At 39.7% G+C, this 27336-nt stretch overlaps 1 protein-coding gene across 5 annotated transcripts in view; it reads right to left on the reverse strand.

The window, feature by feature from the left end:
• CEP112 (centrosomal protein 112) overlaps positions 1–27336 on the reverse strand; it is a 284681-nt gene that overhangs the window by 15147 nt on the left and 242198 nt on the right. For all 5 annotated transcript variants that reach the window (XR_010919549.1, XM_067547323.1, XM_067547324.1 and 2 more), the window contains one exon: positions 20635–20724. Coding sequence is in view for 4 of the 5 variants with exons in the window: in XM_067547323.1 (XP_067403424.1) it covers positions 20635–20724 (90 nt within the window). In the remaining variant the exon portion in view is untranslated. The remainder of the gene's footprint in view (positions 1–20634; positions 20725–27336) is intronic.

Genomic DNA, 27336 nt, shown 5'->3' on the forward strand with positions numbered 1-27336 from the left:
AGCATGTCTAGAAGCGTGGTTGTAAGCAAAGCACACAGGAAACCCATGTCTCTCATTGCCTAAACTACGCTACCCTGGTGCATTGTTTACATAATATTCTTAGAGTGTCAGGGGAGTTGGAGTGATGATTGTTTTATCAAATAGATCTGGAGCATTCGTACCTAAAGACCATGCAACTGAATGGAGGGTTAAAGCAATGATTGCAGATGTCTACAGTATGGAGAAAAGTTTCAGGTAAATATAAATAATGACTCCCAAGGCAAAGGCAAGAGAAATACTACCGCCTTGTTTGGGCTGGGTTGCCTTTTTTTTTTTTTTTTTTTTTTTTTTTTTTAAGGGACACCCCAGATGGTCCATTGCCATTAAAACAATTACATTACACAAAAATGCAAATTTCCACATACAGTTGGAAGTCTATTTAGGGCCTACACAGAGCTGCTAAGAAAACCCCAGAGCATTAGGCATTGAGATGCTACTGTGAAGGGAGCCATATGAACAGACAGACAGATTTGGAAATTGCCTTGTAGAGATCTCTAGGAGAAAAAATGCTAACAGGACAATTATGGAGTTTAACAATACCAGATAAAACATCTATGCAAACACTTTAGAGAAGGTACTTTGGGCTCCTTTATTAAAGGAGGTTTTGTGCTCATGTAATTGGATTATTTTCCCTTGTGATACAAGTATACATTCAAAAATTTGATTTTAGCTTAAAGAGAGAATAAAGACTCCTGCAGTAAGAACCAGCCATACCTCAACAGCCATAGAGAAAAGCATTTAGTCACGAATAGGGCCGTTCATTTTAAGCACAATGTGGAATATTCATAAAATTAATTCAGTGCTGGTAATTTAAATTACTTTCTATCTATAGGAAACTTATCTGAATATCTGTTTTTTTGGATAGGTACCAAGGCGTCATATATGTCTGTTGTGAATTTAACACTTACACCAGCCAATCTAATATTCCTCTAATCTTTTGTTTGAGAATTTACTGATCACATTAAGCTCAGGGAAAGCTTGCTGCATTGCTATATTGCTATCTAACACAGTGTTCATAATAGGCAATTGGCTAAAGACTAACACGAAGTCTATGATCATGGACTTATATATTATATAGTCTCAGCACCAAAAGTAAAAGTAAAATTTTTCCGTAAACTGGATGATCTTTTTCACTCACCTAAGCAGATGAACTTGGAAGGGAATGTATCAAGCATGGAGAAGGTGAATGGAACAATTTAAAATATATGGGAATGCAATAAAGAGAATCTAGATAAGGCAAACTGCAATGCTCATTCCCATTGCAGTGATTAGGATAACAGACCTAAGAGATTTAGAACACATTCCTGTTTGAAGATGAGGAAGTGGACAAAACTGACAGACTAAACAAAATATTTGAACATTATTGCATTCCAAAGTGAAATATTACAGTGGAGCACCACGTATACACCATTTGCAAACAAAAAGTAAATGAAACATTAGCTCATTTTATTACAGGATGGTAGACATTTAAAAAAATGGGTGTGATTGTTGTAGAGATGTTACAATTTGGGATATATGTATATGAAAACGACTGTTTCTTAACCACAAGGACTTGCTAATCAGCTACATTTATTCAATGGTATTTATGTCACATCATAACTAAGTGGTCTCATACCAAGACAGATCATCTGGGAGTAGGAGTGAACCTTATATCTTCCCACTATTTTTGTATTCACGAACGCCCTGATGCAGCACAGCACTTAGACCCTGATTCGGCCTGGCCCTTGAGCACGTGATTAGTCCCACTTACAGTAAGTCAATAGGACTACTCACAACCTTAATTACCTTGCTGAATCAGGGCCTTAAATCTGTGTTTAATTTTCAGCATGTGAGTAGTTCCACTGACTTCAATGGGACTAGCCACTTGCTTAAAGTTAAGCAAGTGCTGAAGGGTTCTGCTGGATTTTGGGCTGACTTCACCAAGAATAAGAGGAAATTCACTCCCAGACTGACTCTTTAAAACTTTCAAATGGAAATTTCCTTAGTGTGCATTCACACACCAACACACTTCATGATACTCATGTTTTAGCAACACCATGCTTTAAATCTGCCAGGAAGCTTTGCCATCAGGACCATCAATCAAAATATTCAGATTTTACTTTATTTGCAACTGAGTTGAGTTTTGACTTCCAGCTTATTTGCAAAGAAGGCCCATGCTTAAATACTTGACAACTGAAAATAAATTAAGGCTCACTTTAACGTATCAACTTAGAATCATAGAATCATAGAACCAACTTCCTTCCTTCCTTTTTTTTTTTTTTTAAAAAAAGCAAGTCTTGTCAAATATGTATTCTACATAATATAATTATCAATAGAAGGGAATAAGATAGATCAGTGTTTCTCAATGACCAGTTCATGGACCGGCACCAGTCCCTAAGATCTCCCTGACACAGTAGAGGAAGCCTGAGATCTCCCTGACAAAGTATAGGAAGCCAGTCCCTGGTATCGAAATGGTTGAGAAACACTGAGATAGATAGTGCTTATGAAAGTTTCAGAGACTTCTGTGCATAAATCCTTCCCACACACCAGCAAGAGAAGAGATTCCCAAGACTTTTGTACATAGACAATTAAAGCTTTCCTTGTGAACTAAACGTAATCTATGGTCACGCAAGTATAAAGAAATAACAAAAGAATTCAGTGAGACAATTAGAGAAACTTGCGTGTGTGTGTGTGCACGTGCGTGTGAGAGACAGAGCTAGATCAAGATTTATATTTTTTTAAAATAAAGTAACTCAGATACACTTATGCTATTATTTCTGTGAGTGCTTTAAATATTATGAGGTATATGTACTTTGCCAGGATAAATATCCTTTGAGCCAAGAGCTCATTTAGGGTGGAGTCCTGGATGCAGCAGAACATGCATATTTGTGTTCATTTAACATGTGTTATACATGTTCTTGGTAAGAGAGGAAAGGAAACAGACAGCTAGAACTGCTAAATTTTTTATTTTTGGAAGTTAAGAAAAAATAAAAGCTGTATTTCACCAATCAGGCAGATTGTGCTGGACAACTTTTCTGATCCCACATCTAAAGAGAATACCATAACAGTGAAATTCACCCCCAAGGTCCAGGAAAGAGAATCCCATGGCCCTCGCTCTGCAAACAGGCTGTGAGAGTCCAGTCCAGTCCTTCTGTCACCATCATTTCAGCCTATGGGAATAGCAGCTGCAGCACCTCCATATTATTCATGTGAAAATTCCTGGTCACTAGACCCATGCAAGTGTGGCTACCCAGTTCTGTTGCCGGAAGGCTCTTGCCATACTTGCGTATTCAGAACCAGTTCAGACACCCTTCTATTGTGTGCAGGCCCCAGTCCCATCTGCATTGCCACAACATAGACTGGTCTTTGCACTGGCCCACATTTGGGTAAATTTCACCTTACATGACTGCTGGCAGCATTTAAGGCTGAAACCAGCATTCCTCATGCAGGCAAACCAGCCATTCAGTCAATGGGAGTTTTAGATGTGTAATGAAGGGTTGATCAAGCCCCTTAATGTGTATTCTTCCGATGCAATTTTTGGAAGTCAATTAAGCTTTATTCCAAACATGTGTAACGAAAACTTCAGTTAAGATATGGCTTTGTGAGTGCACTAATTAGGATCAAATTCTGTGACAGGCCTCCTCCATCCTGGTTATTTTTTACCAGTATAATCTTCAAGTGCAATCTAGATGCATGTTTTCATAAACCTGTTATTCACTTTTAGCACTCTAATCCGGCAAAGGCTGAAGAGAGCTGTTCCCTTTTGAGAAAGATAATTCTTGGAAAGTGAGAAAGAAATACATACCACACTTTAGAATCCAGATACATATTATTAAGTTAGCTGGAAGGAAATTCTTGAGTACTATTTAAAAAATAAAAAAATAGAGACAGACAAAGCAAGAAACAATCCCTGGTAGCTGATGGCTGATTCTTAGAATGATTTTTTCCTGGACTTCAGTGAGAAGGTGCATGCACCATTTTGCAGTGAAATTGATCTTCAAAATACTAAACCTTAATATCATGGTGAAGGGGATCTCCTTATAAATTCATCTGTTAAGACAGTTTGTTGAAAGTATATTACTTTCTACTATATTCATTAATAATTGCTCAGTGGGATGAAAATAAGATCCCACCTGTTTCCTGTCACACTATGCTAATAGTTGTTAGCTGAAGTTACTAACAAGGTTTACTGACCCAAGAGATTTAAATAGATCATGGTGAAAGTCTAGATTTCTTCTTTATAACTCGCACACAACATATAGCTGGGAATTGCATACTAGTTTTGATGGAGAAGGGTTCTATTTTTTTTAGCATTTATTTTAGACCAAGAAAAACTATGATTGAAGGGGTATTTTTTTAGCTCTAAAAACTTGTCTGTTCTTTCTTGAGTTGCTCACCTAGGACCCACCAAAGCTCTGTCTCCTCTATACCCTTCAGAGATATTTAAAATTGCAATTCTTCATTCCTCAGGAAGGCTTTAGTCTGTTGGATGAGGTAGCTCTGTTTTATTTGATGTTGTGCTAACTTTTCTTCAGCCCTGAGAAAGCCTGTGTTCTTGTTCATCCAACAACCCCCAGGAAAGGTTTTATAGATTTTAATATAAATTGTCACACTGATTTTTTTGTTTACTCAAGTTTGTGGATGGCATATGCAGTTTGAAATTCTACCATTAATCATCCTAGATGTCAACAGAAGTAATTAAAAGCTGTATTTGCCACAGATAGGTAAAGTAACATTTGGTTGGCCACACGACAAGTTAGGAACAACAGAAGCATTGAATCGTCCATGTACGCGGTAATATAAAATATTGAAAACGCTGGACTGCATGGCATAAAATGATCTCTTGTCTAATTATGTCAGACACAGCTCACAGGAGTTAGAAGTTTGATTTGGCTGTGTATGTGAATTATCCAAAACTAAGCCCTGTACCCTATTCCAAGCCTAGCAACTCTTCTTCTACCCCATGTGACTGCCCACTTCCAACAGGCTTTAGCTCTTTACTTGCCTTCTGGGGGAAGCTTCAGTCTGGTGGATCTCCTTCCTTTTCAGGGGAAGCAATACTGAGCAGCCTGTTCTACCATCCAGTAGCAAGGCCCCTTCTTCAGGGTGACTAGATACATCCACTTCCTTGCTCTAGCACTGGCTCGTCTCAGAAAACAGCCTGGCCACTTGCTTTCTCCCAGTACAGTCAGTTCTCATCTTCTGAGGGTTGCAGGGTGGCCCACTCCCCTAACTGACTTTCCCCTTTCAAATGTAAAAGGCATTGTGGGGCTTATGACCCAGAATGCACTCTGAATTCTAGCGCATGTGAGATCCCTCCTTCAGTCCATTAAGAAAAAAAAAAGGCTCTGATTCTGACTGAGTCCAGACTCCCCAACTGTAATTATGTGATTTGAACAAGGGGAGCATAAGAAGAATGCAATGAAACATTTCAAATATACAATCCAGATACAGCAATGGAACCAAAAAAGGTTTGTTCAGACTTCAAAACACTGATCACTGCTTTTCTTGGGGAATGAGACTAATGTCTTCTCTAGGCCGGCTTCAGAAATTTTAATGACATACAATAAGAAGCTGTTTACTTAATTTGCAGAAGGCATTTTTAAATATTTTCATCTCAGCCTTTTGGAATATTTATGAAACTAATTATTACAAATTGATCAAAAAATTCTAGTGGAATGACAAAAAACAAAAGAAAAGGAGGCATATTCAAGTTGCTTTGATTGCTATTGCATTTCTTCTCCATTTCCGGTTTTATGTGAACAGGATGTGATAAGCAATTCCCAGCCCCTCATCTTCCCTATATTGAAACAACGGCATCTGGTTTAATGGAAAACACAATTTTGTTTAAATCAGAAATGTCTGAAAAATGGTTTGCAACTGGGTCTGCAAAGCCTACCTCTCAAAGCAGATACAGAGGATTTGCTGTGATGATTCTAAGGGCAGCCTAAGATACCAAAAGCTAGTAGTTTCAATGGCATTACAGGTAGAGAAAAGTATTATCTTGTGGTCTCAGCAATTGATTTGGTACCAGGACTTTTAACCTTTGTTCTGACAATGATTCCTCCTGTGGCCTTGGTCCAATCATTTAACCTCAGACTCAAGTCTCACCATCTGTAACTGGGGATAACAACAGCGGTACTTACCTTCCTCTCTAGGTCATGAGAGTACTGATCAGGTAATTTTGGGGAAATAATATATAAATGCTAAGTACTATTATTACAGTGCAGCCGCAATTTACAAAATCCGTGATACATGAAACTAACGATTTATAATCAAAGGTTGGTCACGTCCACCCTGGCTGTAGTGACTGATGCTCTGCTCCCATAGGGAACAATTTCTGAGGGAACAAAGCAACTATGCCATCGAGCTGCTAAGATTCACAGCTGGCCTTGGGGAAGCTGGCCAACTCTCTCCAATCAGATGAACCCAATTATCCAGATACCCAATTTCATTAAGGTTTCATGTGTCCTCTGTCTCCAACAAGATCTTAATAAAATTTGGGTTCTATTGTAGATGGTCATCCCGAATTGCTTGTCTTGGGCATGAAGGAAGGTTCCAGGGAGGATGGAACTAGGCTGTTCTCAGTGATGACAGAACAAGGAGCAATGTTCTCAAGTTGCAATGGGGAAGGTTTAGATTGGATATTAGGAAAACCATTTTCACTAGGAGGGTGGTGAAGCACTGGAATGAGTTACCTAGGGAGGTGGTGGAATCTCCATCCTTAGAGGATTTTAAGGCTCAGCTTGACAAAGCCCTAGCTGGGATGATTTAGTTGGCGTTGGACTAGATGACCTCCTAAGGTCACTTCCAACCTAATCTTCTATGATTCTATGGGTTGGAGAGTGCCAATTTCTGAGCTACCCACGGCACTTTTTGACAAAGAGCCAGACCTGATCGTTCTAGCTGGTTTTCACAATGTACTAGAATACAAACATCCTTTCCTATTTGGTTCACATGCTCTCCTAGTTCAGGGATAGGAGGTTGGAGTTACTACCCTCATTGTGAAATGCAAGATTTAAAGAAATACAGCTATTTCATTTGACTCCACTATTTTTAAGTTTTCATTAGTAATAAGCATTACAAATTGCAGAAATTCAACTCAGCTGAAAATAGTAACAGAGCAAGACTAGCCATTCAAGTTCTTTTGTCAAATATGCACCACGTTGTTTTAAGATGGTAAAATAAACACAGCTACAAAACCTACCCTGCTCTCACAATTTCAATAAAGCATAAGGTGGTGACATAGACAACCTTTTTGTTTTTCTCTTAAGTTAATAAATCTTTCGAGAGTCCAAAACATCTTTTGCCTTGCTGTTTTACTAACCCCCAGGGACCACCAGTTATGCTGTGCTGCTCAATGCACAAACTAAGCTTTCTGCTCTAAATCAGTTTCTTTCAACCTGCATCCAAAAGACCTTATTACTTCAGTGACTTGTATTTCAATATCGTTCTTTTCTTACCCCAGATCCCCCACCTGGAAAATCTTCTTTGTAGTTAAGCACTAAGGGTCTATATAATTCATAACTGCAAAGGAAGAGAAGTCAGGCAAAACTTTAAAAAACAGCGGGCTGCATACGGCAAGAACAACATTCTTGAGATTACATAAGCTGGATAGGAATAAAAGCTTTCACTGTCAACACCACAGAATAACAAGCAATGCTGTGGTTAGAAAACTCCCCCGTTGGCCCCACCTCTCAAGGAGGAGGGCTCCATTGTCTCTGCTGGAATTTTGATGATCCCCGATTCCTTAACCCCTCATCCAAAGTTGCTGATGGCATCCTGCTGGTGGAGAACGTTCCCTTCAGCTCACATCCATTCTGTTCTATAAACTAGCTAGAGAAGTCACTGTCATGTGCAAGGGGGAGGCCTCAACAGTGCTCCCAACACATGTTGACCTGAGGAGCGGACAAATAGAAATCGAAACTAGCTCATCTTCAGCGCTACTAACCAGCACCACGGACACACACTACTAATTCCTGGTTTTGTCAGTGGCAGAGAATTTCTGAAACATTATCAAGATAATTACATCTGAAATACAGTTTAAATAAGATTCTCTGACACCATCGCTGGAATTTATTCATTAATTACAGCTTTTTTTTTTTTTTTTACTTTCCATCTTGTGTTACCTTCTGCATAATACTTTCCAGTGTGGAATGATTCAAGGGTCTGATCTTGCAAAGTGCTGAGTGCCCTCAGGGCTCACTGATGTCAGTTGGAGCTGAGGGTGCTCAGCAACATGCAGGATTAGGCTCTGTATTTTCAGACTGCCTAAAACTTTCTGGCAAGGCGCTTGTAGATAATAATCAGAAATTACTTCGATCATCACAAGTTCCTTCCATTTAAAGAACACGATTTTAACAAGCAAACCTATCGCCTGTTCTTCAAAGCATCACCGCTGCTAAGACTCCGGGTCTTACCAACCCCTAGCATTTCAACATTTCTGCTCAGATTCCATGGTTAATACAGAAGGCAAACACTGCTGCACTTTACATGTTGTATTTCTCACAAATGATACTGATTAAAAAGGAAACATGGAGTGTATGAGGACCAGCATAAGGCTAGCATCCTATCAATACAGGCCCTTATCAAACACTAGAAATACGAATCTGTACAGTGTTAAATTTCATCCAGGCAGCCCCATCACCTGGAAAGGAGAGACACCCCTTACCCACCACACACACTGGGGTCCCTACCCTCTTCTAACTACTAGGCAGGCTGAGAGAGATTTCTCCTCGCTTCTCTTTCTTCTTCTGTACCTAAGCTTATTTCTGCAGGAAATACCGTTCCCCCTTTCCTTCCCCTCATTTGGGTAGTTGACTTGCCCCCGGAAGCTCTAATTTGCTTTCTCCGAAAGAATACAATTCTTTCATTTGCTTCCGTGCAAGCAATCACATGAATCACATAAAATAACTTACTGTCCCCACAAAACGAAAGGTCTCCCTTTGACTCATCCTTATTTAATAGGCAAGATGCAAATAACTGAGATTTTAAAATACTTTATGTATTTCTTGCATATGAGCGCAACTGCTGCTACTTTTTGTTGGTAAAAATTCCATCTCCTTTCAACTATTGACACTCATCTCCTATTTCACTTCCCCTTTCCAGCTGTTCACTTCATTCCAAGAGTTTCCTCACTGCCATGAAACGTACACGCCTTTGTACCTTTCTGGGAGATTTTACTTTTTAGAAGAATTAATGCTTGATTATTAACCGCCCCATATATATATATATATACCAGCAGCTTCCCCTTTTCCTTTCCAGCAATGGTGTTGGTGTGAAAATCTCCTCTTCTGCAACTTTTGCCATATGAAACAAATTTCCTATATCTTTCAACCCCATCAATTTACCATCTTCTTTCAAATCCCACCTCCAAGTCTGTTTTCCTGTGCCTAAACCTCAGTTTCTTCCTCCTTCTGCTACTCTATAAATATTATGTATAATAATATAATCTGGTAACATTACTATTATCTAATACTTAATACTGTAATGATTTAATCCATACAGTATTTTGTGAAACCCTGTTATGGAAGATGCTATATAAAATAAGTATTATTTGTTCATATACCAAGTTATTTGTTACAATGATCTGGGGGTCATTACAAAATTCAGGGCCTGATTCACTTTGAGTAAACTGACTCACGAGTAGTCCCACTGAAATCCATGGAACTACTGGTTAAGGCTTTAATCACCATCATAGTGGCAGAATAATTACAGCATGCACTTCACATTTCCCTTCGTCTGCATATCTACTGCCTCATCCACAGAAGCTGCTCAGGACAAACAGGCGTCCTAGGCAAATCTGCAGCGTGCTGCCCTCCTCCTGCGCTGCCTGCCAACCTCAGCCTGGGAGACCAGCCACTGCAATCTTCCTGCCCACTGCAGATTAACAAATCTTTTTGCAATGCTGCCATGGAAAAGAGAGGTGTGCAATAGATCCCACTCCCCCAAAAGCCCACTATAATCCAGGGCAGTTCATTACCAATTGGGCCCATATGTCCCTGGACAGGAAGGGCCCCTTCTCTCCCGTGCTCTGTGGAGTATAGCCTAGGCCATTAATTTTGAGCAGGGCTGTTATATAATTTTTCAGCAGGGACAGGTGCTGCAGGCTGCTCCCAGTTAGAACAACTGCTCCGTGCGCAGGAGCGTGGGCAAAGGAAGCAGCTGGGTCCACTCTCAGCTCTGCCCAGGGCTGCAGCTAGGACTGAGCAGGGACTGGAGAGATCAGAATCTGGGGATCTCCCAAAAGACCATGCAGCTGAAGACCTGGAGGCAGGCTGTCCCTCTTCCAGCCTGCTCCCCAGAACAGCTCATCAGCAGAGATCACACTCCAGCCCTGGGGGTTAGGGAGAGGGCCAGCCTCTGACAGTGCTGCATCTGCCTGCACAGCCCCTCCACCAAGCTCCTGAACACTCCCTCCCCTTTTTCTCCTAGTAGCCCTTGGTCTTTCCTTCTCAGTCCCACAGATAGGCTGCTGGGTGCCCAGCCCTTGATCTCAGGCTGCTTCAGGCAGGTACCCCTGGCACTGGGTCAGGGTCCTGGAGACCCCCTATGCCTACCACCCCAGCCAGCTCAGATGGCACCAGTTCACTATAGGGCACAGGGCAGGGGCAGACTGGCGCTCAGCACATTGCTGGCCGCCGCACACACAAACAGGCTCTAGTGAACTTCAGCCTTCAATTTCAGCTTGATCCACAGCGGGTCCTCTGGCAGCCTGTGCTCTGCATGCCCGAAATATCTGCCAGCACGTTCACCTCCAGCGGGATGTGCTGTGCGAAGCCCTTCCCCGCTGGGGAGGGGACAGCAGTCAGCGTGCTCAGCTGCAGTCACCAGGAATTACGATATTTATTTTAATATAAAATATTCATCTGCAGCCCTTGCAGTTGGTGGCGCTGAGCGAGTGAGCAAGCACGAGACCCCACCCCAGCCTGGGCAGAGACCACACATGCGGCAAACTGGGGGGCAACAGCCCCCCCACCGTTGTCCCCCAAGGCATTCATTTTAGATGAATCTGGTGCCACTGTTTTGGTTGACTTTTACACAGAGCTGCCCCCAAACTCCTCGTGTGTGTGCTCCCACCGCCTTCTCATGCGCATCCCTGCCTCATGGCTTCCTGCACCTTCACACTCCCCTCAGCTCCCTCCCACCTCCATACCCCCCATACACACAGGCTTACCCACCCCATAACTCCCAAGTACGTACACACACACACCCACCACACCCACGTACACCCCTCCCTGCACACATTTAAACACCCATCTCAAACGTGCACATCCCTTCTCCATGTGTACACACACAAATTCATGCACATTCTCTCCCACATACACACAATTACACATGCACAAACCCCTTCTAACACACAACCCCTCTCACATACACACCCACTTACACTCATACACTCCTCTCTCTCTCTCTCTCTCTCTCACACACACACACACACACACACACACACACACACACACACCCCTCTCCCTACACACACTTATACACTCATGCACCCCCTTTCTCACACACCCCTTCCCATTGCTGTCAATGCAGTGAATCTCTTCTGAGTAACAGGTGTCCCTTGGGGTGTCCTGCTCATCTCCCGAGAGCACCCACTGATCAGCCTGCCAGGGAGATGTGAAGTTTGGCACTTGCAGACAAATAATGAGCTGTTGAGTCTAAACTGAGCTGAGGGAGTTAACTGGTAGCTCTCTTCCCCCCACCCCCATGAGATCAACAAGGGGTCCCCTTCTGGGCCCCAAACCGCCAAAGCCAGAATGCTGCAGGATTCCCGTCCCCATCTCGCTTCAGGCGAGCCCGGCTCTAATATGTAACGCTCTATCTGCCCCATTTAGACCCTGATGGTGCGAAATGTAAGATCCCCAGTGCATACCAATGTAGTCTTGTTTCAAACAGAACTACATTAACCCATTCTAGGTCCCCTTTAGTTCATGCCAGCAGTGTCCAGTTAGAGCGCTACACCTTAAAGGACCGTGTAATTCACACCCCTGTAGCCAGGTCTGCGGTGTGGCTTCTCACAGAAATCAGCCATCCCTGCTCAGCTGCTGCCTTAGGAAGCTGCCTGGTTTGCCTATACCTAGAGCAGCCTCTGCTCATCCATCCACCCAAGTTCTCCTCTACCACTCACTGTAGTATAACAGGTAATAATCCGATTCACCCCCAAAACCACTTCAACCTGTTGTGCAACAAATTCCATCGGAGAGAGAGACAATTAAAAAGAAAGGCGTGTCTTGCACTGCGCACTACCATGTGCCATTAGATGGATGGGCCATCTTAAAACTGCTAGGTTGCTCTCCCTAACAATGTATGTGAGTCTTCTGCCTTATTTTCCACTTCAATAAAGTTTACCTTCACATCTGTTCACCATGGGCAAAAGGAAAACAGTTTCCTGCCGTTTGCCCTGAATTTTGGAGATGCAGCTCTGCTGGCGTCACAAACTTTAGAGCCTGTGGAGTGTTGCACTATTGTGGTCGCTTCTCTCTGATACTATTCACCATGTAGATTAGTCTCTTGTCGACAATGTAGAAAATGTTTTATGGAAAAATGAAATAAAAAACAAGAGGTACAGAACTGCAGTGCTCTGCTGACCCTGGTGTTTGAGATGTCAAGCAGAGCAATGGATTAAGAGCACGCAAGCAGAGAGCCAGCCTGTTCTTTCCTGCAGCATAATGCGCTACATGAAGTGCAGAGAAACAAGTGCTCTTCAAATACTAGATTCGCTTTATGTCCTGATCACATTCAAATACTTTCTGAAGTTTGTGTAAGTGCCAATATGTGGTGTAACTCCTCTTGAAAGACACAATGGACACACACATTTTTAATCAGACTCTTCAGCACCACCAGAGAATAGGCAAAGTCCTGATTAGTGCAACTTGTCCAAGGGTTAATCTGAGTGGTTTGCAGCCAATGACAGCATCGAGGGCTTCTCACTGAGAGTCACTTTTGTGGTTAAGATCACTCACATCCTAAATGTTTCCCACTTCTGTGGTGGCAGAATTAATACATACATCAGCACCAATCCCCAGCTCTGGTGGAAGGCATCTGGCAAGGAACCTGGACTGAAGGCTTGGGAGGACAACGGATGGCAATTCTTGTTATTTTCCATTGCAAATCGGTTAATAGCTGGAATACCCTCATTCTCTAAAGATGGACCTCAACACACTGTTCATAAGAGACCATTTGTGATCCTGAGAGAAAACCCGGCTGAGGCAATGAGCTAAGCAATTCCACACCCCTGATAGATGAGCAGCTGTGGAAACGATGTTTTTAGAGGACTCAAGGAAGGAGAACAATTTCTCTTCCTCCTGGGAGAGGTATCAGAGTCTGGCAGGGGAACATTGGCCTATTCTGGTTCCAAAGTTGCCTGAGGGGGCAAAATGATCCATGGAAGAGGCATCAAAGCAGGCCTCATGGCCTGCTCCAGAAGACGCTGCTTGAGGGGGTAAGTCCCTCACCACCTGAACATTGGTGCATCTTTCTTTAGTAGGCCTGTTTGTCAAGCACAACGAACATCACATCTGGGAATCACTGCTGAGGACAGACACCCCACGCAATGGAAAATGTTAAAAAAAAAACCAAAACCCTGGTGAGGGCATCACACTAGGAGAACTATCTATGGTAACTGACTTCTACTAACTAAAACTAAGGTACTACTAAACGATCTAACTATTAACTGTATACAATAAAATCCCAGAGAGACTGAGATAGAGAAGCATGAGGTAAAATACCACACAGAATGCTACAACTCTAGCCATGGGCAGTGAGAAGGAACCGAGGAGGATCAGGGGGTGCTGACCTTAGATAGGTAGGGGGAAGACTACAGGGCCAAATGTGCGAGCGCCACCCTCCCCCAACGGGTATTGCTAAGCTTTGGTGCATTGGGCACACGCGCATCTGAGTGGAATACACATCTGCAACCACTTGAAGAATCAAAATTTCAGAATGCTGCATAATAGCAGTTGTCTGAGAACAAATATATTTAGTTGGCATGGCAACTGAAAGTTGGTAAATATCCAGCGGTCATAAAATTAAGCAAGTCGGAATAATGAACACTAAACATGAAAATTCAGTAAATGCTATTGAATCACAGCTCTCATAATTTCACTCCTGTTTTCATTTTGCATCTTGGAATAAAATGGAGCAGCTTTGTTTTGTTAAACAGATTTCACCCCAAATACCTCCAACAGAACCCTAACTTATCTAATTCCCCTCTGCCTTTATTTTAATCAATTTGAGAAAATGGAAATTTAAAGCTTGGAAATCTGTACTGGCACTTGCCCTCACTCCCCTCAATAACATTCATGAATTGTACATAATTGATTTTCTCTCTGAACAGCTTTTAAGACTCTTTTTGTGACATGACCGATGCTTTTATCCTTGAGGGTGATTGCTCTGGTTTTAATATCTTCAGTGATGTGCAATAGGAGCTAGATCACATTGTTTGCATAACTGTGAGCATAAGGTGATCTTATACTTTTTTCTTCCTCTTTCATGGAATACAAACTTCACCCAATGGCCTTCGCACTCCAAAATTTAAAATCTTTGGGAGTCCTTTCAAAATGAAAAAATAACCAGGGGAGCAACACTTTGAAATGGTTTCTGGGGTAGGGTTCCCATGGGAGAACTTCTCAGAGGTCTGTCTACTATAAGCTTTTTGTATATTTTACAATATGGCAGTTGCCTTTTTTAAAAAAAAATTGAGGAAGAAATCTGGATATTAAAGCCAGCACATCACTGGGATAGATACCACAGGTGTTTATATAGGCCCCAATTCAGCAAAACTCTTAACCACATGCTTAAATCCACCATATTTAGCAAAGCACTTAAGCATGTGTTTAACTTGAAGCATGTGCTTAATTCTCATTGAAATCAATGAGATTTGAGCATTTGCTTAAATCCCTTGCTGAACTGAGGTCATACAGATGATATAGGGACTGCTGCAATAATCACACAGATTTTGTAACTTCTATAAAGGTGGCAGCTTGATATGAAGCAGTTAGATTCAAGAAACAGAATATTTCTCTGGTAAAATGAAAGATGTAGATCTTCCCATTAGAGGCCTCGAATGTATAGGACAATGCTGAAACTATGCATTTATCAAAGACATTTAAATGATGCAACACAGAACAGACAACGTGGGAAACTAATCTAAAATCAGAAATCTACATATTACTTGGAAGCAAGAAACTTTAGAGACCTATTTTAGAGAAATGGCTCTAGTTGTTTCCTACACTGGGATGCCTCTTAAATTTCCTAGAAACTTCTCTGGGGCTGTTTTAACAGTCCAAATACTGCTATAAGGAAACCTAGTATCTCCAATATTCTGAGTCAAATTCTATGACCTCTCATTAGTTCCCTGCCAGGAATACATTTTTAAAATGTCTCAAGTGGTTAAGAAGTTTAGATTTGGAATAAATGTTTAATATTTCAACATTACAAAAGATTATGGATGAGGTACCCCAAGGCTCCATACAAGAACTAACGTTACTTTATGTATTTCTCAGTGAACTGGAAAATGGGTTGAACAACAAAATTTGCAGATGATGCAAAATGTAGGTGAGTCAATATTAAAGAAGACTGAAAAACTTTCAAGGGATTTAATAAAAGTAAAGGAGTGGGCAACGTGAATGGGTGAAAGTCTATGTTGAGAAATGCAAGGTAATGTACACTGAAAACAATAAGCTGAAATACTTCGCCATGTTGTTGAATTCTAAATTAAACTAACCACGTAGAAAAAAGACAACGCGTGAAACCTCTGTTCAATGTGTAGTGGTGATCAAATATGCAAACAAAATGTTACGGTGCACAAAGACTGGGACAGAAAACAATACGGAAAATATTATAATACTTTATACAAATCAACAGCTTACCCTCAACTGGAATATTGCATTCAGTTCTAGTTGTCTTAGTGCTCTGCAACCTTAACCATTGTTTTATAGCTTTTTGTATGGGATGTGTGTATAAATACCTGATAATATCTGTCTTGACGCAATGTAATAAAGAACAGGTTAATTTTTTGTAAGGAACAAAAGTTAAACTTAGTGAATTTGTCAATGACTTCTGGAAACTACAGAGTTATAAGGATGTATCATGGATGCACCCAACAAGCCATAACAAGAACCAGCCTTTTTGTTTTTAATTAAAAGTACAACAAAATGTTTTTTTCGTGTCTCATTCATTTGTTTGTTGTTGTTATAGAATCAAAACACAGGATTTTTTCCTTTTAATGAAAAACAGAAGCAGTTTATTCCTCCTCCCCCCTTTTCCCCTTATTATTTTTTTAAAGAAGACATGTAAAAGTCCAGGAAACTGCCCTTTGCAATGGTGCCAAGGCAAATTGTAATGCTTTATGCAATGTGGTACCAAGACAATAATATTTGGTAGGTGTAGGAAGAAAGTTCCAAGTAAGTGCCTTGAATATCTCAACCGCCTAACTGGCTGATCTGAGGTTGGCTACTGTTATTGCCCCTTCTCTGAATGTGTTTATAGGTAATCTGGCCAAGGAATTACAATTTAAAATATATCAAGATAGCCATTTTACCACTGGGTTTCTGGAGAGAGAAACTAAACTTAAAGACTAAAAGGATAGACTCAACAAACCCAAGAGACCTGATAAGATTCAGCTCATTCAATAAAGTCTCAATTGTTGATTAACTCACTGGAGCTAAAAATCAGCATCTTCCCATGCTAATGTATTAACACCTTGCAGAAGTAGCTCTGTACTTGATGGTGCAAAGTGATTAAGTTGGAACTTCAACTCCAACCATGTAAGGTAGAGTTAGAAGACAGAACAGTGAGCTGAACTAGTAGTTCATTCATTTAGTGTGGAAAGGATATTAACATAAGGGGAAAAAAAGGGGGCTCACCCAACTAGTCAGGATCAGATAATATCTTCCAGACCCCAGAACTCTTGGTCTGAATTAACTTCTCCATTTCAGAGTCAGTTATTTTTAATTGAACTCTCCAGCCTGTCTTTCCAAATGTTCCACAGTGAGTCATACAACAAAGCAAAGTAGCAACCGTAGAATCATAGAAATGCAAGGCTGGAAAGGACATAGAAGTCATCTAATCCATCCCCTTGTGCTGAAGCAGGCTCATGTTTACCTAGAACATCCCTGACAGTTGTTTGTCTAACCTGTTCTTAAAAACACCCAAGATTCCACAACCTCCCTTGGTAACCTATTTCAACACTTAACTACCTTTACAATTAGAAAGTTTTTCCTTATATCTAACCTAATAAAGCTCCCATGCTGCAGATTATGCCCATTACTTTTTGTCCTACCTTCACTGGACACAGAGAACAACTGATCACCATTTTTTTGGAACAGTCTAACATGTTTGAAGACTTATCAGGTCCTACCTCAGTCGTCTTTTCTCAAGACTAAACATGCCCAATTTTTTTAACCTTTCCTCAAAGATCAAGTTTTCTAAACCTTTTACCATATTTGTTGCTCTCCTCCGGACTCTCTCAAATTTATCCAAATCTTTCCAAAAGTGTGTCACACAAAACATCACAATACTCCAGCTGAGGCCTCAACAGTGCTGAGCAGAACAGAACAATTAGCTCCCATGTCTTACATCCAACACGCTTTATAATACAACCCAGAATATTAGCCTTTATCACAAGTGCATCACATTGCAGACTAATATTCAATTTGTGATCTACTACAGCCTCCAGGTACTTTTCAGCAGTACTACTTCCTAAACAGTTATCCCCCATTTTGTAGTTGTGCATTTGATTTTTCCTTCCTACATGCAGTACTTTACACTTGTCTTTACTGAATCTTGTGTTGATTTCAAATCAATCCTCCAATTTATCAAGGTCCTTTTGAATTCTAATCCTGTTGTCCAAAGTGCTCGCAATCCCTCCAAGATAGGTGTCATCTGCAAATTTTATAAGCATGTTCTCCACTGCACTATCCAAGGCATTAATGAAAATATTGAGTAGTACTAGATGTAGTACTCCACTCCATATATTCTCCCAGTTTGACAGCAAATCATTGATAACGACTGAGTACAGTCTTTCAACCAGTTGTGAACCCACCTTATAATAATTTCATATAGACAACATTTTCCTAAGTTGCAATGACAAAATTTAGAGAGATGACTGTTTTTTAAAATACAAAGAGAGGAATATTTAGAAAGGGGCAGTCCTACTGCTGTACCAACTGGCTTCCCTGGTGAACTAAAGAGTGAGGACAAGTTTCAGCAACTAAATGACCCATTACTTTGCCTTCCTTTCTTCCTTGGGAGCAGTGTTTCCAGTGGGGAAATGACTCTTCTGGTTCATGAATTTTATAATGACCCAGTTTGCTTGATGAAACAAGCACTTCAGTTGCAGATAGTGGAGACCAGGAACACCCAGTTTTCTTATGGATATTGACACTTCTCAATTTTGTATAGTGCTCTTAGATGAAGGCAGCACCTTTGCTCCTGAATGTCTTTAGGAATAACGTATCAGAATTTCCTTCCCGTAAAATGTGACAAAGTGTACTGTCAAATAGCTGCCCTGTTACATCCCAGATATGGCTGCACTCCAGTAGGGCTGAATGATCCTTGTATGTGTTTCTATTCATAGAATATGAGGGTTGGAAGGGACCTCAGGTGGTCATCTAGTCCAACCCCCTGCTTAAAAACCTCAAAGGATGGAGATTCCACCACCTCCCTAGGTAACCCATTCCAATGCTTCACCACCCTCCTAGTAAAAAAAGTTTTTCCTAATATCCAACCTAGACCTCCCCCCCTGCAACTTGAGACCATTGCTCCTAGTTCTGTCATCTGCCACCACTGAGAACAGCCTAGCTCCATTGTCCCTGAAACCCCCTTTCAGGCAGTTAAAGGCTGCTATCAAACTCCCCCTCATTCTTCTCTTCTGCAGACTAAACAAGCCTAGTTCCCTCAGCCTCTCCTAGTGCAGCATTTCTTGAACATGAACAATCGTGTTTCAATTTTATTCCTCTCTTTGTTTCCATTTACCAAGTACTTGGGTGGTTTTTTTGTTTTCTGTTTTTTTAATTATTTGTACTGTGGCAGTGCCTAGGAGCTACAGTCATGGACCAGGGCCTCATTGTGCTCGACACTGAACAAAAAAACGGTCCCTGTACCAAACAATTTGCAATCTAAATCAATGGGATTTAGGCTCCTACATCAGTTCTGAAAAAGGGATGTAGGATCCTAAGTCACTTCAGACACTTTTGAAGATTACCCAATGCTTAGAAGAACAAATACTATTTTAGGGAACTCTTTTACAGATAAGATATAAAAGAACTGGAAAAGGAATGGTGTAAAGTATAAGACAAATACTAAAGGTGAATGCCATAAAAACTGCAAAGGTATAAACTGAAACTAAGAAAGGACTGGGTATTAAGGAAGTGCCTAAGAAACTTTTCATTCAGGAGGATATATGTGGAATGAACTAAAAAAGGCAGCAACCGAAACTGCAACTATTAAGCTATTAATATGTTAAAAACAAGTTAAACATATTCTTAAAGGAAAAAACAACTTAGGGTAGAAGACTAAGCAAACAGTTTGATGCACCTAGAGGAGACACATGAAAACACTATTTAATAGTTAGAGAGGGAACTAGGACTCAAGAAACCTGGGTTCTCTTCCAGACTCTGCCATTCTCACTATACCTGCTTGGGCGAGCCACCCCATGTCTGTGTCTCAGTATGCCAGTTCCCCATTTGTAAATAGGATAATAAGACTTGCTAATCATTGTGAATTCTTCTGAGATACTCTGACGATGATTTTCCTGAAATGTTATTATACTAAGAAGTACAGACATAGGAGCATCTTACTGGGGGAAAAAAAGCCATGGGCACTTTGGCACCAAATCAACTGCACAGGTGTTTACAAGTCAGTATAGAAAAAGCAAAAGAGACAAAAGGAGGGTCTATAAAAACTCATCTCTCCTTACATCAGGTCAGTATTTTTTGTGTGAGCACATGATCAAAGACTGGGATATGTAGATTTGTGCAGGTCTCTACTACTTTTGTATTTTCATGCACATTTCCAATTTACAACATGGTTCTAATGCAGACACATCACTTGGTATTTCAAATATAATTTTATGTAATAATTCTGATAATATTATATTCATTTTCCAAATCTTTGTGTAGCAGACTGCAGAAAAATGAACATTATGAATCTCTGATTTCACTGACCATGTCCAGAATAACCTGAGCAGTGCTAATCATATGGAGCCATTTATGTACAATACTCTAACACAATGAATGCATAAGATCTTCAATTAACATTAATTTTTATCCCAAGTATTGTCAAATTATAGCTCATTATAGCAAATTATAGTCATGAAATGACAGGTCATAGTAATACCAAAAACGTCCATTAAAAACAAGATTGTTGCCTAAAAAGCATCATTTAACATCTAAAATATTTGAAATGCCATCTTGAAACAGAGAGCATTGGATAAATATTTGCCCCTGGGGTTCCGACAGTTTAATTCTCTTTTATTAAAAAAAACAAAAAAGAAAGCTAGCTAAAAATTTGATAGGAAAATCTGTGCTTTTGTCTTGAAGCAAGCTATTATTGTCAAATGTACAGTCTCTTTTCCCAAGGAAAGAAAACTAGTATGACAGTACTGTTTACCTGTTCCTGTGTCTCCAACTCTTTGTGCTGCAGCTTCTTTTCTGTAGACCGTACCTGATTGCAATAATTTTCCATTTCATCTTGTAAAGCCTGAAACAATATCAATCAATACAAAACACACATGAAAAAATCAGAAGATGGAAGGCAGAAAACCCTATAATTGTGGTTCAGCTGGTAGCAAAAATAACAGGTATTGTATATTCTTCAGTCTTAGTTTTCAACAATATAAAGATAGCCACTAACAAACTATGGGCTCAGTTCTGCCACCCTTACTCTCACTTAGCACCTTTCTACTCAGGTAGTTCCACTGATTACAACAGGACTACCAACGTAGGAGTAACGGTAGCAGAAAAGAGCCCTCTCTTCTTCACCAATTTACAAGTCAAGTTAACGTTCTTGATGTTCCACTTACACTTTTTATTTGTACAATAATTTTGTCTGTAATGATTGCATGGTGCACCACTAAGATCTGCTCTCATAGGAACCATGTCTTTCATCTGAAGTGAAAACGGACTCAGTGTTATTAAAACTGTAAGCACCGTGAGGCAAGGTTTACCTACTAGCAAAGCACCGAGCACATATATACAAATGAGAAATACACATCCAATAAATAATTATGCATCTTTGAAACAATGCTAATTTAACTAGGATGTCTGATCTTCATCTCGCTCTTAAATAGTCACAATTTTAAATAAAATCAGATGAGGCACATTAATTATTTAGCTTGTTGTTATTATTTATTTATACTGAGGTATCAGCTCAGGACCCAAATTTTAGGCCAATGTTCCACAGTGCTAGGTCGTGTAAAAATACACAAAAGTCAACCCATGTCTCAAGGAAGTTCTAATCTAAATAATATTGTTCCAAAAGTAAACAACAAATAGGGTTTTTTAAGTTATCATTAAATGTTTCAATGCACACTGAATATTTACTTACTAAAGCTTAATTATAGGCACCTGTTTGGGCTGACTTGAAGCCAGGTGCACAATGCTTATGCTAGAGAAACACCATCACAGAAATGGTGATGATAGCTGAAGCGAAGCATTTAGGGTTACCTGTAGTAGGCTAGGAAATGGATACCCAGCTAGGGCATTAGCTGAAAAGTACAGAGCAGAGTCAGGACTGACTCTGAAAATGGAAATTTAGATCTGGCAATATGTAATAAATGTAATTATAATGCTTTTCAAATTGACTTTTAAAAATCTAAGCAGCATGGACATGCTAATGTCTTCTGTAGCAAGCTTGTGTTCTCTTAATGCATTTTGCAGAGTATGTGGTGTGGTATGATATCACATGCTACTCGACGTGGAATACCCATAAATACGTTGGAATAATTAAATGTACTTGCAGTACAAAGATTTAACAGAAAAAAACACCCTCTCTCTCTTTTCCACAGCACTGAAATACTGTAGTCTCAAATCATTTACAGGATAAAATTGCTATTCAGATAAGATAAGAGGACTACTTATGATAGATCTTGCACGTTGTTTTGAAGTAATGCCAGGCGTTAACTTTAAAGTATTAAAGCTATAAGACCATTACATGTTTTGATGCCAAAAAGTTTAACCAGACCCAGGAATGAACTTCAAGCCTGCCCAGCGACTTTCACACTATCATTTCTGCTAGAAAATGTTGAAAACCAGTCTTTGTAGCTAGTCTTCTGTGCTCAAACGGTCTTGGAGTACCATACAGTTTGCATTAATATCCTGAAAAAAATTATCCACATGATGTGTGGTATGTTTTTGTATTTCTGAAATGGTAATTTAAAAATAGAGATACAACGTATGATTTAAAAACCCAAATAATTATGTCACAGTATTACATGAATTTACTGTAAAAAGAATAGTTCTTTTCATGTAGTAGGAAATCAACTAAGACAGACCATGGACCCAATGAACTCAATGAGTGTTTTGTCATTGATTTCAATGGGTAAAGGATTAAGCATATAGAGACCATCCTTTCCTCCCTTTTTACTAAAATCAGGAACGTTCAATAGCCATATTTATATTAGTAGTCTGAGATAATCTATATATCCATCTTCTACCACCATTTTCAACTGAGCAACTTTTACCATCCAACTAGCATGTCATGGTAAAAAAAAATTAGGGAATTGTTTGTACACCGAAAGGCATCCTCAGCTGTGCTGATGCCACCCACTCAATACACCTATTTCCTTCAGAGCCACCAACCTTCTTCTAAATGGTAAATTTCATTTATTTACTTGGTTTTTGTGGTGTAAAAGAGCATGCATATGCGTGTTGTTTTATTTTATCTTAGCCTTAGAGGGGAAAAAAAAATCTTTCCATTGGAATCCACTAGGAAAGTCTGGAGGAAGCAAATACATCCATGAAGACCACAATGATAGCAAACACAGCAACAACTTGGCACCATAGTGAAGTTGTAAAGTGCCTTCTCATCCATCAATTTCCCCCTTTTGGCTTTTTTATTGTTTTTTAATGCATACAAATATTTTTTCCAAAGGGCATAAAATGAGAAGAGCATGACAATCTGAGGACATGTGGTTTTAACTATCATACATTTCCTTCTTAAAATGTTTTAAATGCTATTCTATTATAAATATAATTACCGTTAAACAATTATCCAACAAAGAATATATTGGGAGTTTACTGACCATTCCCATGATCTGTGACAACTATCAGTCCTTAACATGCTTGGGTGTTGGGATAGTGGAGCAATATTTAGTTCTTCTGTGAGAGTCTGGTGAATTCATCTAGCACTTAAGGTTTTTGAGAGGGGTGGAGTGTGAGCAACGTTCAATACTGGTCATCACAGCTGCCATTGTTGTGTATCAAGGCGGCCCTCTGAATGATTTAGTTAGTCCCCTTGGTTGCATGGGAAGTGAAGCATCCAGAAGGAAAGACCAAATCAAGATAAGCAGCATTAAATCGAAAACCATCAAAAAAAAAGTGTGGAAGATAGAGGAGTGAGACCTCTGCATACCAATATCTCCAGAGAATAAGAATTACAGATAAATAATTTCCCTGTGCAAGATTCCCATTCCTACAGAGTAAGAACCTTGATGGATATCCCAAAAGAAAACTGAGTGTAAAGCTGCATAAAGGGTCAATGAAAAGGGCACTTCCAACAGCATAGATGAGGAAGTTTTTATATCTAGTCATACTCTTCTGTGCTGAATGGAGATGTCTCCAACAACATTATTCTTGACTATAGTTAGCAAGATTCTTCAGACAAAAACACTTCAAAATGCTCCACAGACTATTGATGCTACAGACTTAAAGCAATAACACCTTCTGATTATCTCATCATTGTGAAATATGAAATGTTTGGTTTGATAACTCGCAAGGGGATTTTTGTTAAATTAGACACTCAAATATATGCAACTCCCTGTTATTCAGCTGAGACTAATGTTCCACCTCTTCTGATATTTAGTAATTACACTAAAAATTCCTTTGAGTGTGTAAAACCTCATATTTAATGAGAACAGCTTGGATGCAATGTCTGCTCTTCAGGGTAGCCAAGTTTGTATTGAATTTTGCAGCCAGCTTGACTGAGTCACAATGAACTAAAAAAACCCAAAAAACAACAACAACAAAAAGAGACCTAGCCAAGGTTTTCCTGAGTGTGCAGCTCAGTGTAGTTATGAATCCAGAACTCACCAAGCTCTTCTCTGTAACTAACACACCAGCCTCTTTCTCCTCATGCAGGATGCACATAAAATGCATTAAACAGTTGACAGCATACCTTGGGAGTACTATATAACTTCTCTTTTGGAAAATTAAACATAGGATTAGGGTTCAAAAGTCATTATTCAGTCAAAAAAAGCTGTACTGTACTCACCCCAATTCCTCAGTAACACAGCTAAGCTTTTGTTTTATGGAAACGTAAGTGTTTATGCTAAATCTTCAAAATGCAACGTTCTACCCATGGAATACCAATGCCTGTGTTTAATGACTGCTGGGATGGACGACACAGGAAAGAATAAAAAAATGCAACCTTGAGTTTTGAATCACAAAGGTAGCTTCAGTTTTTCCAAATGGAAAACAAAAGTATAACAACTTGGAGCTTGTCTGCACGAACATTTAGTTTGCTGCAAGCTGGGGTGTGAATCTATCCTATGCTAGCCTACCATGGACTAACTGTCATGTGGACCCTGCTGACATGCATTAACAGCTTGTTAATCAATTAAATTGTTCAAGGTACAAAATGAATCCCTTTCTCTCAGCTTTTCTGAGTTGACTTACATCACTGCTGTAAAGACAGTATTTTTTCAGTTAAACTGGCTTTCAAATGCCATGTAAACATGTTTGCTGTTGAAAGACTACACCATACCTGACCTTGGAAGTGCTTTGTGTTGGCCTGAGAACAAAGGAATGAAATGTTTTGCTTTCCAGCCCAGATATCCTACACTTTGAAAAGCACTTAAAAATGTAAATGAGATAATAAGCTCTACTGCGACAAAGTGGGCGAACTACAGATGCAGAAAAAGGCACATTAATTTGATTTATTGATAAACATGGAAAAAACTTAACCAAGTTATATTGTAAAAGTTTTTGAGTTTTAATTAACTGTTCATAAGGTGTAAAGAACACATTAAATTGATAGTCACGTGCCTGATAGAAGAGAGGAGGGATGATTTTGTGGTTAAGGCATTGAACTAGGACTCAGAAGATCTGGGTTTAATTCTTGGCTCTTCCACAGGCTTCCTGTATTACTTCAGTCAAGTCACTCAATCTCTCAAGTAGCTCAGTTCTCCTCCAGTTGTAAAATGGGGATATTGATACTGCTTTCACTAATATTCATGAGACACTCAGATTCAATGGACATATAAGCAGATAGATGGATGTCTGGAATATGTGAACAGAATATTTTGATTTAGATAGGCTTTTCCCCCCTCCCCCTCCTTTTTTTACCCGTTAGCATGGCAGAGCCAGCACAGTTCTGAGCTGGATTATATTGTGGCTTGTACTCCACCAACAAAACTTTTAACTAAATTTTCATTTGGAAGAACAAATCTGCTCTTGGTAACGGAGAACAGAGTTTGGAGACAAAAGGACTGCACGTGTACTAGTAAGTGCAGAACTTGGCCTACAAAATCTTTTATGTTGGTGGGTGACATTTGAGACCAGAAAAATTCAGCTTGACTTTTAGATCAGAAGTTGCAACGTGTTGCAGAATTTGTTTTTTGGTTGGTGGTTTTTTTTACCTTGCAAACCATATAGTTTTGACTTGGAGTCACTGAAACATAAATATGGAATGGCATGATGCCAGCTTTACAAAATCACTTTTTAGAGAGAAACACAGCAGGCGATTAGTTACAAGATCTAGTTTGGGGGTGGGGGGGGGGGGTGGGAGGAGGGAGATCTGTAAGGATCAAATGAACAAGCCTACAATGGTGATACAAAAAGGGTTTCTTTTAGTTCTGATACATGAAGATATGTTCTGCTCGTATTTTAACTACAGGAAATAATTAAAGAGAGAAAACTCAGTGCATAAAAACTCAGTCTTGGAAGAACTGAACAGGCAGAAACCAAAACTCTTTTGACCTATTTTTACATAATATGAAGTATCTGGGGTATAACTGCTGCAAAACTATTGTATTTTCTTCCGAAACCTCCAACTAAAATAATTTCCTCCTTTATGTAAGTTACTGAGCACATGGGTCTTGTTCTTGCTCCCACTAAAGTTAATGGCAAAACTCCCATTCATGTCATTGGTACAGAATTGGGGTCCATAGTGAATATGGTGTGCAGTTCCTCCTCTTCAGTATAATTAGTTGAATAAATAAAAAGAGAGGCTTGTAGGGAAGGGGAAGCCTTTTAAAATATTCTCCATACAAGACCTGAGGTTATTCTCATATTAAGAGCAGGGTGTTAAAAACGAAAGTCATTGTTCATCAAGATTATATTAAGCCTGATAGGGGCATATTCTCTTTTTGATATGTATGCGCAACACTTATTGGCTGTAATTGCAGCTATACATATACATCAAGAAGAGAACAGACCTCAGTCCTTATGATCAACGTAGGGTAATACTAATAATAGGGGTAATAATAGTTAGTTCTTTTCATCTTCAAAGGGCTTCACATACATTACCCAATTAATGTAATTAGTTAATGAAAGATGCAGTAATAAAAGCTACTGTAATTATGTACTGTAGTCTTAATTATCTCACTAACAATGCCCATAGAAGAGTGCATCTACTTTACACCCTCAAAATCTGTGCCAACAACAATTCTGGAGTATAGGTCTCCCTTTAAATATTTCATTAATTCACATTAAAATTATTTATGACTTTTCTCTCCACTAACATGTGAAGAAAAGCCTAACTCTGGAAGCTGGAGGAAAATCTATACAAACACAAACTTCAGAGCATTTTGTTCTAGAACTACAAATGTACTTATAGACTATCTAAAACTGTGACAAAATAGCAATGATGCAACCCTGAGCTCTGTCATCTGTATACGAAGTGGCAGGTCACTGACTGTCTGAAGATGATCACACAAGCAAGAATTAATCTATGTTGGGTGGTCTCACTGTCTATTTATAGACTCAACTGCAACTCCTAGTTGAAAAATAGGTCAAGTTTATCATCAAAAGTAATCTCAGGTACTCTCCAATTAAACTTCTTCCCAATCTCTCCTTTTACAAAATTGTAGTCTTTGTTAATGTATTCCCTGATTAAATACAAGTGATCTTGTGGGGGATATTATATTAAAGATGG

Source organism: Emydura macquarii, unplaced genomic scaffold, assembly GCF_026122565.2.
Source record: "Emydura macquarii macquarii isolate MOO-44397 ecotype Brisbane River unplaced genomic scaffold, CSIRO-AGI_Emac_v2 contig_1230, whole genome shotgun sequence".
NCBI lineage: Eukaryota > Metazoa > Chordata > Testudines > Chelidae > Emydura > Emydura macquarii.